The sequence below is a fragment of the Artemia sp. Qi Xiang Cuo genome, chromosome 21 (genome assembly GCF_049724085.1).
Source record: "Artemia sp. Qi Xiang Cuo chromosome 21, ASM4972408v1, whole genome shotgun sequence".
Classification (NCBI taxonomy): Eukaryota; Metazoa; Arthropoda; class Branchiopoda; order Anostraca; family Artemiidae; genus Artemia; species Artemia sp. Qi Xiang Cuo.
The window spans coordinates 14,168,568-14,182,656 of NC_142814.1; the positions used below are offsets into that span (position 1 = coordinate 14,168,568).

The 14,089-nt window shown below is 34.0% G+C and overlaps 1 protein-coding gene across 1 annotated transcript in view; it reads left to right on the forward strand.

The window, feature by feature from the left end:
- LOC148939263 (uncharacterized) overlaps window positions 1-13,775 on the forward strand; it is a 17,876-nt gene extending 4,101 nt beyond the window's left edge. Inside the window, exons 2-5 of the mRNA XM_089106829.1 lie at window positions 1,461-1,841; window positions 2,515-2,643; window positions 6,321-6,497; window positions 12,762-13,775. Coding sequence (XP_088962955.1) covers window positions 1,461-1,841; window positions 2,515-2,643; window positions 6,321-6,497; window positions 12,762-13,663 — 1,589 coding nt within the window. The 3' untranslated portion in view covers window positions 13,664-13,775. The remainder of the gene's footprint in view (window positions 1-1,460; window positions 1,842-2,514; window positions 2,644-6,320; window positions 6,498-12,761) is intronic.
- The last annotated feature ends 314 nt before the right edge of the window (window positions 13,776-14,089 follow it).

Consider the following 14,089-nt stretch of genomic DNA (forward strand, 5'->3'; position numbering starts at 1 on the left):
TATTATTAAATTGGGATGGAACTACGGTGGAATTCGTCTCACTATTTGAAGTTTTAGGAACTCTGCATGGAGGTGTTACCTGTGGATCGTTCTGCCTGCTTACTCTTAAACCAGAGTCATACTGATAGGGTAGCCAGAGGGGATAAAGTGTGAGGGAAGGGAGAAAGGTTTTCTGGTGATCTGGGAACAAGTCAACTTGGGAGTGTTATTTAGCTGGGGGGGGGGCAAGATGATGCTGAGGGCGGGACATACGGGGGAGGGTGTCGGAGAGGGGAGGGGCCGGGCTTGTTTCGGCAAATAACGGTTGGAGGCCAGAGCCAATTGGTAACTTCTTGGACGCAGGGAAAGGAACGGAGTCGAAAAGAAGTGGATTTTTGTGAGGAATATGAGTGAGGGGGGGGGGGTTTGGGGATGGTCCGAATTGAGCAAAGTGATTGTGGGGTTTGGACTGACTGGGCACGCGTAAGTACTTGGGGCGGTGGATTGTTTCGAGGAATTGATTTCTGAGGTATACTGCTCTGTATCGGGTATGCAGGGGGATAAGACTGAAAGTCGAATGGAACACGAACTAGGGGAGGGGGGGGGTCGTGAATAATTTCGGCGTCGCCCTAAAAAACGTTGGGTTTTTAAATTAGCTCCAACTCTGAAGATGCATGAGCAAAAGTACACGACTTATCAAAACAAGATAAAACAGAACACAGATCAACTTGGTCAAGAAAACACTTATCAGACACACAGACTCCCGAAATAAAATGACGACAAATATGTAGAAACTTGCATTGTTTGCGAAACTTGCAGAGACCACTATCAAAATGCTTGCAGATCACATTTTCCTTTCTTATTTGGTGTTTTTTAGTGATTTTTCTTAAAGTCTTCTTGGCCTTATGAAGCTCTTGGCTTTGAAAGACTGATGAAAACTATTTGAATTCAGGGTTTCCATAATTGTGTGTGTTTTTTCATATAACTTTTTTGCATATTATATAATTTATTTTCTGTTTTTTGTTAATTTATATATTTATTTAAAGTTTAAAGTTATATTTATTTATGTATATTATATATATTGTTGAATTTTATATTTTTAAAGTTGTCATGTTAAAGACGAATTATGTTTAATGATTTGTTTTTATATATATTATTAATTGCAACTAATAAAGATTAGTTTGCGTTATTCGTATCTTTGGTTGCCGGAAACGTCTTAATTTTTGTAAAATCATTAGGTCACATATTTTTGATGATAAAAAGAGTGACGAAGTCAAATCAGACTTTTTACTTACGTATCAAGATACATACCTAAGACATATGCCTCAAATAGACTTTTATAAAGTTTTACCAAAGTAAGAGTTATTCTAATTAATTTTATTACAAATATGTATTGTTAAAATTTTAAAAGCTCAAGTTGTCTACCAAGTAAAAAAAAGAGGTTTTGTGATTTACGTTGAGTCAATTTTATGTTATTTCAGTTCTCCCTGTTGGAGCGTTCTGTGAGATTGATAGCAGCAAACGTGGATTGGGATTACCTAGCAGCTCAAGTCTTACAAAAATATATCTAAAAAAAGAGTTGAATTTAAATTGTCAACAGGAGATGGCAAGTCCCACTTGTGTATTTCCTGAAAATGATAAATATGAACAGGAGGTTTCTCACACAGAAGAAAAATATTTTGAATGCGATATATTTAAGAAAGATATTCCTTCAATTATTGGTTTATTTCATCATCAAAGAATTCATACCAGGGAAAAACCTTTCAAATATGACGTAGGTGACAAAACATTAGGCCTAAAAAGTACCTTATCGGATCATCAAAGAACGCATACTGGAGAAAAACCTTTCAAATGTGATGTATGTAAGAAAGTTTTTACTTCAAGTTCTGCTCATGCTGGAGAAAAACCTTATAGATGTGACATATGTTACAAAACATTCTGCCAAAAAAGCACTCTTTCGAATCATCATTGAACTCATACTGGAGAAAAGACTTTCAAATGTGGCATATGTGACAAAACATTCGGCCTAAAGACCAATCTTTCAGCTCATCATATAACTCATACTGGAGAAAAACCTTTCAAATGTGATATATGTGACAAAAAGTTCTGCCGTAAAAACACCCTTTTGATTCATCAAAGAACTCATACTGGAGAAAATCCTTTCAAATGTGATATATGTAAGAAAGATTTTACTTCAAATTCTGGTTTATCCCATCATCAAACAACTCATGCTAGAGAAAAACCTTATAGATGTGATATATGTGACAAAACATTCGGCCAAAAAAGTGCCTTATCCCTTCATCAAAGGACGCATACTGGAGAAAAATCTTTCAAATGTGATATATGTGACAAAACTTTCTACCAAAAAATCCATCTTTTTCAGCATCAAAGAACACATACTGGAGAAAAACCTTTTAAATGTGATATATGTGACAAAGCATTCTGCCAAAAAACCGCTCTTTCTCAGCATCAAAGAACGCACACTGGAGAAAAACCTTTCGAATGTGATATATGTAAGAAAAGTTTTACTTCAAGTTCTGGTTTATCCCATCATCAAACAACTCACGGTTGAGAAAAACATTATCAATGCGATATTTGTAAGAGATATTTTGCTTTATTTAAGTTTATCTAGTCATCAAAGAATTCATGCTGAAGAAAAGCCTGGTGAATACTAGTGAAAAATATCTTACTTCTGTTCATTGTAAATGATTTCTGTAAATGGGTGATTATGTCTACAAAATTTCTGAATTTTGTAATTCTTGCTGAAGATCACGGATGCGTGTTGATTTTTATTTCTTTCTTTCCCAGGGGTAAATGCTCTGAACTAACTGTCCTAGAAAATCGGGAGGGAGGGTTATGGTTTCATTATGGTTATGGAAATAAAAAACTAGGTGTTTTAGGAGCTCTCTCTGGGCTTGTTCCCAGTGGCAAAACGTAAATCTTAATGTGTGCAAATAAGTCATAGAACGACTTGCATAAGAAGTAGGACTCAACAAACTAAAGATTGTTGTAATAAATGTGAACATCGTCCTTTGTTCTCTTGTCTGAAGAGATAAGTCGTAACAAAGTTGGCGGACCGGAAGGTATGTCTGAAAGAGGGGGCCTAATGACTCAGGTAGTTCAATTATATATATAATCACCTCTTGCTCAGAACCACTATCTGTATAACTGCTAGTTAAAGCATTTGTTGTTATAAGTTATTATGCAAGATTTATTGGTTTGTTAATCTCTTATTTGAATCACTTAATGAATGTGTGTATTTTGGATTTTGAAAAACTCTGGTTTTTCAGGTACCATGATTGAAAATCCTTATGGACAGTATATAAATACTAGTGCTATCACTGCTATCATTGTCAAAGAAAGCTCCAGCAGGGATAACTGAAATAATGTAAAATTTATTCAACATAAAAAATTACACAAGGAGAACAAATCCCGTATGTGAAATCGCACTGTAGAACGTGAAATTTTTGAAATTGAATTTTACAGCATATTCAAGACTAGATGACGCCTACAAACTATATTTTCTAAACTATTTTCTTTTTCACTTTTGTTGTTTACTTTTATTTTCGTCTCAAATGTTGTTTTCATTTTCAACGTTATTGCATTTCTTTGTCGTTGACAAGTTTATTGTATGTATTTTCAGCATTGGTTTCGCATTTTAATTTTAACTAACAGCTTGCTTTCTACTGCTAGTTGACCAAAAGCACGAGTTTCAACCCTATATTATACAAGGGAACATTGTGTTTTTACTAACTTGGGTGAATTCACTGAGAATAATTTGATGTAATTTTTTGGCTCATTGACCGAAACATGTTTTAGTAAAAATGTTTTCTGTTTGATTTCATCGCTTCTCTTTTATCACTTTATTAAATATTTGTAAACCAGAAGGATTGTGCTTTTGAAGTCATATTCTCTTTTACATGCTTTTAACAGCCATTTTAGCTAATGATATTACTCCCAATTATTTTATGTACAGCCTACCTTACCCTTTTACACATTATCTACAAGTGCCGAAAGGACTAGGAGCTTATGTATAGCATTATGACCTTTTGCAAACCCTGCTTGTTCTTTCTTTTATTTTACTAAGCTCTTACAATATTGGGGCTCCCCCTCCTCAATAAAACGCTCTTTACAATAAAGTTTGAATTTTCGTCCCAATTTTTTAATTTTTATGATGAAACAAAAGTGTCATTTTATTAGAATAATGAGCATTTTTAAAAGTTAAAAAAAAAATTCAGCGTAAAGAGCGAGGTATTGAGGAACAGGCAACCCCCCTCATATACGTAATATTTTCTGTTTGTTTTAAGTTTTAGGCATCAAGTGGTATGTTCACTTGAATCATAGGTCATATTTGTGAATATTTTCAACTGAAATTAAGAAGTGACATTAAAACTTAAAACGAGCGTGCATTCCGTATAAATAAAAAAGATCATGGCAGCATTGTTTCTGCATTAAATTTTAATCAAAAACGAACAAAGATTAATTAAAAAAACAAAGTTTTTCCGAGGGAAGTAAAGAGCGATGTTGAAACTGAAAACGGACAAAAATTATTACTTCACATTCTATTTAATATATATTAATATAACTAGTGTAAATAAACCAACTAATTATGTTTCCCTATGCTTTTAGGATTATACAAAACTAGCGTTTTACTGAAAACACAAAAGTCAAGTATAAAAAAAAGGATTATTGATTTAAAAGTCAAAAATGAGTATGTATCATGACAACACTAAACAAAGCTATAAAGATTTTTATACTCTTACACCAGTTTCGACATTAATAACTTTTATTATATATTTTAAATTATATTAATAACATAAGCGTAAAACTAAATATTTTTTAATAGCCGACAAGTAATTGAACAGCAAATAAAAATTTTGGACTGATTCATTAAGCAGCATTTTGCTCTCACCAGCTATAATAATAAAAGTAGGCAATACATAGTCTTTAAATTGTGAGGGATATACTCTCCTATAACTTTAAATGAAGATCTAGTAAGACATAATATGAACTCTGGAAATCCGAATATTTCTCTCTATACAAGAGTGAATTTCAAGCTCTGATGCAAATTCTAAAGCTAGTCTATAGTCCTAATACTATCAATATGGCCTTACTTCGAACTTGTGTACACACTAATCATGACATGTCCTTTTAAGAACCAAACCGAGAGCCAGTCATTCGACTGAGCCATTGTGCAGAAGTGACACCAAGTTAAACGTAGAATAATAAAGAAAATCCTAAAATGGATTGTTGCCTTATCTTAAAAGGGATTGATCCTAAAAGGGATAAATAACATTTTGATTCTATAAAAAGTGTTCTTAATTGGTTTGCTTTTACTGTACCATAGTCCTATATTAGTTTGTGTTTTCAGTAAAGTGGTAGATCTTTATAATCCTAAAAGCCTAGGGAAACATAATTAATTGTTTTATTTGTGCTAGTTGTATTAATATGTATCTAACAGGTTGTGAATTAATAATTTCTGTCTGTTTTAGGTTTCAACTTCACTCTGTACTTCCCTCGGAAATACCTTGTTTTTTTAAATTAATGTACAAATAGTATTGATTATTGGGAAGTGTACAGGCGTTTTCAGGAAGGATTTTTTCTGGTGGGGGGAGGAGAAGGTTACGTGGGAAGATCTGTCCATGTGGGAAGGTAATTTTCCATGAAGGTGGTGCGGGGTTTCCCAGCATTATTTAAAAATCAATAAGAAATTAAATAACCAAAACAAGTTTTTTCCAGCTGAAAGTAAAGAAGAACATTAAAACTTCGAACAAACAAAAATTATTACGTATATGAGGGGGTTCACCGTCTCGTCAATACCTCGCTCTTTATGATAAAGTGTCTTTTTAATACTTTCAAAAGAGCTATTTATTCTAATTAAACCCTTCGTGATTCAGGGGTCATTCTTAAGGAATTGGAACGAAATTCAATACCATATAAGAATTCTTTGGTGTCAATTAAACTGACAATCCACGGTCATTTGAATTTTTGTTGTTGTTGTTTTTTTTGTTTTGTTTTTTTCTCAGTAAAGCGCAAAGTGCATTTGCTCTTTACTAGGGAAGGAGATATTGCTTCAACAGTGGCGAAGAAACTTTTTGACAAGATTTAAAATAATTTGCCTTTATACTCTCTCTTTTATTTGATTTTAAAAATTTGTCTCTTTCATTGCCTTTACTGTTCTTCGTCTTCATAAATTTACGAAGTCTCTAGGATCAATTTATCTTTACCCAAAATTAATTACCATATACAAAAAAAAAACTTTTGTACTATAAATGTTTTATTATTTACCAAGTTGTTTTGTTCTTAGAGTTTTTGTGTTATTATTATTCTGATTTTTATAGAATATGAAGATGAATCTTCAAATGATAATAAAGATATATCTGCAAGTGCACATCCGAATTTATTTACGGAACATGAAGCCATTTTTTTTGCTGTTTATCCGGGCATCTCTGCAGATTGTCAAGATAATGCTGATCATCTTAAACTAGAGTTGAACATTGATGGGGAAGGCAATAAAGGTAGGATTGAGATGTTCGTCATCCTCTTCTGTATATTTGTCTGTCCAAAATGTGTGTTCGGGCACCCCTCTTATTTCGCTTATCTGCTCAATATTAAGTTTCTCAAATATAATATGTAAAAGACATAGGCGACTGAGTGAATAATAAAATTATTTACATTTAATTAACTTTATTCATATCTTATTTATAAACCCTGGAAGGTGCTTCACGTTTTATAGTTACTTTCGCCTTTTGTTATTTGGATATAATTTCATGTATTTTACACATTTTCTAAAGAATGGAAATTCTTGTTTACACAACGTCACTTATTTTCAATGACCTTGTATTTTCCTGGATCAGCAAATGTAACTTCTCTAACAATTAATCCGAGTAATAATCCTACCAACCTCTGACGTCATTTCTGTCTCGTGAAAAGCTAAGGTTAAGTGAACTTGAAATGCTCGAACGTATTAATAAAAAGGCATGTCTTCCACTTCCTTTGGCATTATGGTAGGGGCTGAAAGATAGTTTTTTTTTTGCATCTGAGTGCAGTGCTTGCATTTTCAAACTACTATTTAACTAAGTAGTAGCTCTAGTGGGTTTTAAGTATTATGACACAAAATTTTGTAGTCCGTTTAAACTCCTGAACAAAACGAATAAATTTTTTTTGTTTGGAGCTTTTTTGTATGTTTTAAATCATTAGATGTTGTTTACAATTTTAAATGTGAACAATATTCTTTTGTTTCAGTTACAAAGCCTTGGCTATAGGTGTCTTTGAATTTAGCCGTGCGCGATAACTATAATATCCCTTATTAATATTGCTAATACCACTCCATAGTCTAATTATTTTCTTCAAAAACTGCTTTATTTTAACTTCTTTTTAATGCAACATTGTCATCAAAGAAGTCGATAATTTATTTGAGGTTCAATCAGACACAATGATACAAGGTTGATTGTAATATTAAAATAAAAGCAGATTTTTAATATAGATATTGCCTCTTCTAGAATTGAAAGAAGATTGCAACCAATGAAGTTAGAGATAGATAGATAGATAGATATTTATTTCGAGAAATTACTATCACAAGCCCTAAAGGGCCGAATTCGAATTTTCAAGTCCATAAAAAAACAAATAAACAAGAAAATAATAGCAAAAGCATAACAACGAAAAAAGTGACAACCAAGACAAAAAAATAAATAAATATCGGATGTGTATGATTGCTTTGTCACTTATGTTGAAAACTGCAAAATGGCAACTAGTTAAAAAGATAAAACTGATAAAACTGAAAAAATAAATAATATATACAAAAAAAGAGTAAAAAGAAAAACGAGCTGTTTCTTTTTTATCATGTAAGAGATAAGATAAAATTTATGTACAAATTAACATTTATTTATTATATCAGTAAAAAAAGGGATAAAAATTTCTTATACCACGAGGTAGTACAGAGAATGGGAGATAAGGTGGGACTAGGCTGTGACACAGTTCGTGGAGGACGATTTCTATCAGGTACATGGTGTTCAGGGAAAAGGTTCGCATTACGGGGGTTCAAAAATGCCAACTTACCAAAACGGAGGCGCAAATCATCTTTTCGTTTCTTGAGGGTCTCTAGTTTTGAAATATTTAACAAATGCAAATATGGTATTTTACTCTATTTAGAAATATTTCTTAGAGCTCTCTTTTGGACATTGGTAATTTCATTTGAAATTGATTTGAGCGGTAAGTACGCCACACAGGACAAGCACACTCTCATATGGGACGTATAAAAGAAATGGATACTTGTAATAAATGTGATTGCGGGCATCTAAATTTATTTAAAAGTTTAAGGAGGGAAAGCGAGGAGTTTGCTTGTCGTTGGATATTATTTATATAGGCATCCCATTTCAAACTAGAAGAAATTGTAAGGCCAATGAGTTTAAGAGATGTGACAGGGGTTTTAGGAGGAATAGGAGGAAGAAAAAGGGGAAGGGATACTTAAGAAAACTTCCTGAGACTATTGCGGCTGTGGAAGGGTTAACTGCCATTTCAAGGGACGAGGCCTCACAGGCACTATCTTGGAGTATGGCTATTGGGCTGCTGAAGTTGTTTTTATGACATATCTCTATAACTGTCAAGTCATCGACAAATTTCTACCTATTGTCATAAAGGGTTGAAAGGCTGTTAATCATTAGAGAAAAAAGGAGAGGGCCTAGAATAGTCCCCTGAGGAATGCCATTAAATATGGGGAGATGATTTGAGAAACAATTTAGATATTTAACTGCTTGGGATCTATTAGAGAGAAAAGAGGCAACGAGCTTAACAAGGAAAGTTTCAATATGGAATTCATTTATAAGTTTATCTATGAGTAAATTGTGGTTAATAAAATCGAAAGCTTTTTGAAGATCAATAGAAATCAGATTAAGCCAAGTGCTAGGTTTTTCAAGTAATTTATCCATGGTATCAATAAGATGGATCAGGTAATGAGTGGTTGACGTGGATGTGAGATTACCAAACTGTCTAAGATCAATGAGGGGGAGGACTTTCGTCTTAAGCCAGTCTGCGAGAAAACTTTCATACAATTTTGAAAAAATTGAGGTGAGGGTAATAGGACGAATGCCATCAAAGCCAGGCTTCCCATTTTTCTTTTTGATTGGGGTAATAAAGCCTTGTTTTCAATATTGAGGGAACTGTCCAGATTCCATAATTTCATTAAACAGGGTGGATAGGGGTTTTGAGAGGTAATCGCTGAAAGCTTTAATCAGAGGAACAGGAATATCTAAAGGGCAAATGCTTGATCGTTTTAGTTTTTCAATTTTTTTTACAACATCAAGTGGAGAAATATGTGGGAGTGAAAAAGGATCAGGAATATCTGGAAATGCGTAAGATAGTGGTGGGAGACTCTGGACAATAGAAGCCAGAAACTTATTGAGGTCATTAGCTGTGGTCTCTGGAGGTTCATTTATATTAAAATTTAGTTATTCTTGACTCTTGCCGATAGTTTTTTTAATTTCAGAGTACCAATTCTTTAGTTCATCATGGCACAAGTTGTTAATTTATTTTTATAGTAGACTCCGGTAACTTTTCTAATTTTACTTTTTAATTCCGTTCTTAACCTATTTGCTTCAGCTAAATTACCCCCTTTAAATAAGCTTATTTTCGTGCGGATTAACATTTTTATGTGATTATTTATGTAAGGTTTATCACTGGAGTATTTTCTGATATTTTTTTTTCTGTGAAACCTAATGAGTAGGAATCAATTAGTTTTTTGTGAAAAATCAAAATTTTATCATCAAGGTTATTAGAATTATAAAGGTCTGACCAACTTTCACTGGTCAGCCATGATCCAAAAGAAAAAAGGCCTGTGTCAATGAGGGGACGGCAAACCCCAATGGGGGTAGTAAAGGAATGTTCAATGGCTGAAGAGGGAGAAAAAAGAAGACAATAGTGGTAACTGCCTTCTAATGGTGACAGTGCTTGCGGGGAGTTGTAATACTTACTCATGTTTGAACAAATAACATCCAAAGAGGTGTTACCATTCGTTGTAGATATTCTAACCAGTTGTTTAATATTAAGAGAGGTGCAGATAGTCCATCCTCAGGTCATTCGCATCGCCAAGTAAGCAAATACCAGCGTTCGGATACTTCGATAACACAAAGTCAGCACTTATAAGAAATTGTTGTATAAATTTGCGTTTCTGGTCAATACTTTGGTTAGGGGAATGATAAAAGACGGCGGTTACAATTAAATTGAAAGGGCGGGGAAGTACTTTCTGTCTAAGGCTCAGCCATAGAATTTCACCATAATCTGATAAGTTGGGGTGGGGATGAGTTTAGGTTGGAGGTTATCTCGGACAAAAAATAATCTACCACCTCCATTTTTCCCGAGAGGGTGATCGGGAGGGCGAAACCTTATAAACAGAGCATAATTGCTGATTTTTAGGAAATCTGGGTTCTGGGACTGAACCTCTGTCACAGCAATAATATTAATTTTATGAATTTCAGAGATACCCTCGAGTTCGGTAATTTTATCAAAATTCAGGCTCTCAGCATTGGTAAGTAGGAAAGATGGAAATTTAAACCGATTTGGGTATTGGGATGTTTTTTCAATTCGGGATGGAGTTATTTGGGGTTGAAGTTTATGAGAAGGATGATATGGGTAAGGGGATGGCTTTGAGGCATTATTAAAAGGCGGGACTGGACCGGGCTTGAGAGAAAAGAAGGACAGCGGACAAATTATGTGGATATTATTAAATTCGGATGGATCTACGGTAGAATTTGTCTCACTATTTGAAGTTTTAGAAACTCTGCATGGAGGTGTTACCTGTGGATCGTTCTGCCTGCTTACTCTTAAACCAGAGTCATACTGATAGGGTAGCCAGGGGGAATAAAGTGCGAGGGGAGGGAGAAAGGTTTCCTGGTGATCTGGGAATAAGTCAAATTGGGAATGTTCTTTATATGGGGGGGGGGGCAAGATGTTTCGGAGGGCGGCACGTACGGTGGCGGGGTTCGGAGCGGGGAGGGGGTAGGTTTGTTTCAGCAAATAACGGGTGGAGTCCAGAACCAGTTGGTAACTTTTTGGACGCATGGAGAAAAACGGAGTCCAAAGGAAGTGGATTTTTTTAGAGGAATATGAGTTAGGGGGGGGGGGGGTTTGGGGATGGTCCAAATTGAGCAAACTGATTGTGGGGGTTGGACTGACTGGGCACGCGTAAGTACTTGGGGCGGATGATTGTTTCGAGGGATGGATTCCTGATGTATACTGCTCTGTATCGGGTATGCGGGGGGATAAGACTGAAAGTCGAATGCAACACGAACTAGGGGAGGGGGGTCATGAATACTTTCGGCGTCGCCCTAAAAAACGTTGGGTTTTTAACTTACGCTCCAACCCTGAAGATGTATGTGCAAAAGTACATGACTTGTAAAAACAAGATAAAACAGAACACAGATCGACTTGTTCAAGAATACACTTATCAGACACACAGACTCTCGAAATAAAATGACGACAAATATGTAGAAACTTGCATTGTTTGCGAAACTTCCTGAGATCACTCAAAATGCTAGCAGATCATATTTTCGTTTCTTATTTGGTGTTTTTTAGTGATTTCTCTTAAAGTCTTCTTGGCCTTATGAAGCTCTTTGCTTTAAAAGACTGATGGAAACTATTTGAATTCAGGGTTTACATTATTATGTGTGTTTTTTATATAACTTTTCTGCATAGTATATAATTTATTTTCTGTTTTTTGTTAATTTATATATTTATTTATAGTTTAAAGCTATATTTATTTATGTATATTATATATATTGTTTAATTTATATTTTTAAAGTTGTCACGTTAAAGATAAATTATGTTCAATTATTTTTTTTATATATTATTAATGGCAACTAATAAAGATTAGTTTGAGTTATTCGTATCTTTGGTTGCCGGAAACATATTAGTTTTTATAAAATCATTTCGTCACACATTTTTGATGATAAAAAGAGTGACAAAGTCAAATCAGACTTTTTACTTACCTATCAAGATACATACCTAAGCCTCAAATAGACTTTGATTAAGTTTTACCAAAGTAAGAGTTATTCTAATTAATTTTATTACAAATATGTATTGTTAAAATTTTAAAAGCTCAAGTCGTCTACCAAGTAAAAAAAAGAGGTTTTGTGATTTACGTTGAGTCAATTTTATATTATTTAAGTTCTCCCTGATGGAGCGTTCTGTGAGAATGATAGCAGCAAACATGGATTGGGATTACCTAGCAGCTCAAGTCTTACAAAAATACATCTAAAAAAAGAGTTCAATTTAAATTGTCAACATGAGATGGCGAGTCCAATTTGTTTATTTCCTGAAAATGATAAATATGAACAGTATGTTTTTCAAACAGAAGAAAACTATTTAGAACGTGATATATTTAAGAATGATAGTCATTAAATTATTGGTTTATTTTATCATCAAATAATTCATACCAGAGAAAAACCTTTAAACTATTGCGTTGATGACAAAACATTTGGCGAAACACCTACCTTATCGCATCTTGATATAACGCACATATGGTAAAATTCTGCAACATGTGACATGTATTAAAGAGCAATATGTATCCAAAACGACATATCGAATCAGCTAATAACTCACCCTGGAAACAAGCCTTTCAAATCGGATGGTTGTAAAAAAACAGTAGGCCGAAAATGAAAACTATCCAGCCATCAAAGATCACATACTGGAGAACAACCTTTCACATGTGACATATGTTACAAGAATTTCTGCCGTAAAAACACCCTTTTGATTCATCAAATAACTCATACTGGAGAAAAACCTTTCAGATGTGATATATGTGACAAAACAAAATACCAATCTTTCAGTTCATCAAATAACTCATACTGGAGAAAAACCTTTCAAATGTGGCATATGTGACAAAACATTCGGCCTAAAAAGCACCCTTTCGGATCATCAAAGAACTCATACTGGAGAAAAACCTTTCAAATGTGATATACGTAAGAAAGTTTTTACTTCTAGTTCTGCTTTGTCTCATCATCAAACAACTCATACTGGAGAAAAACCTTATAGATGTGATATATGTGACAAAAAGTTCTGCCGTAAAAACACTCTTTTGATTCATCAAAGAACTCATACTGGAGAAAAGCCTTTCAAATGTGAAATATGTGACAAAACAATCGGCCTAAAAAGCACCCTTTCGGGTCATCAAAGAACACATACTGGAGAAAAACCTTTCGAATGTGATATATGTGACAGAACATTCTGCCAACAAACCGCTCTATTAAACCATCATATAACGCATACAGGTGAAAAACCTTTCAAATCTGATATATGTGATAAAAATTTCTGCCGTAAAAACACCCTTTTGATTCATCAAAGAACTCATACTGGAGAAAACCTTTTCAGATGTGATATATGTGACAAAACATTCGGCCAACAAACCGCTCTATTACACCATCAAAGATCGCACACAGGAGAAAAGCCTTTCAAATGTGAAATATGTGACAAAACATTCGGCCATAAAAGCACCCTTTCGGATCATCAAAGGACGCACACTGGAGAAAAGCCATTCAAATGTGATATATGTGACAAAAAATTCGGCCTTAAAAGCACCCTTTCGGGTCATCAAAAAACACATACTGGAGAAAAACCTTTCGAATGTGATATATGTAAGAAAGGTTTTACTTCAAGTTCTGGTTTATCCTATCATCAAACAACTCACGCTTGAGAAAAACATTATCAATGCGATATTTGTAAGAGATGTTTTGCTTTATTCCAGTTTATCTAGTCATCAAAGAATTCATGCTGAAAAAAAGTTCTTATGAATACTAGTGAAGACTGTCTTACTTCTGTTCATTTTAAATTATTTTTATAAATATATAATTATTTCTACGAAAATCTGAATTTTGGAATTCTTGATGAAATGAAGATCACAGATGCGTGTTGATTTTCATATCTTTCTTCTTAAGGTGTAAATTCAATAAAACAACTGTCCTAGAAAATCTGGAGGAAGGGTTATGATTTCATTAATGTTATGGAAATAAAAAACTAGTTGTTTTGGGAGCTCTCTCTAGGATTTTCCCCAGTGGCAAACAAATCGTGCTACAAACAAATAATTCATAGCACGACTTGCATAGGAAGTTAGACTCAACAA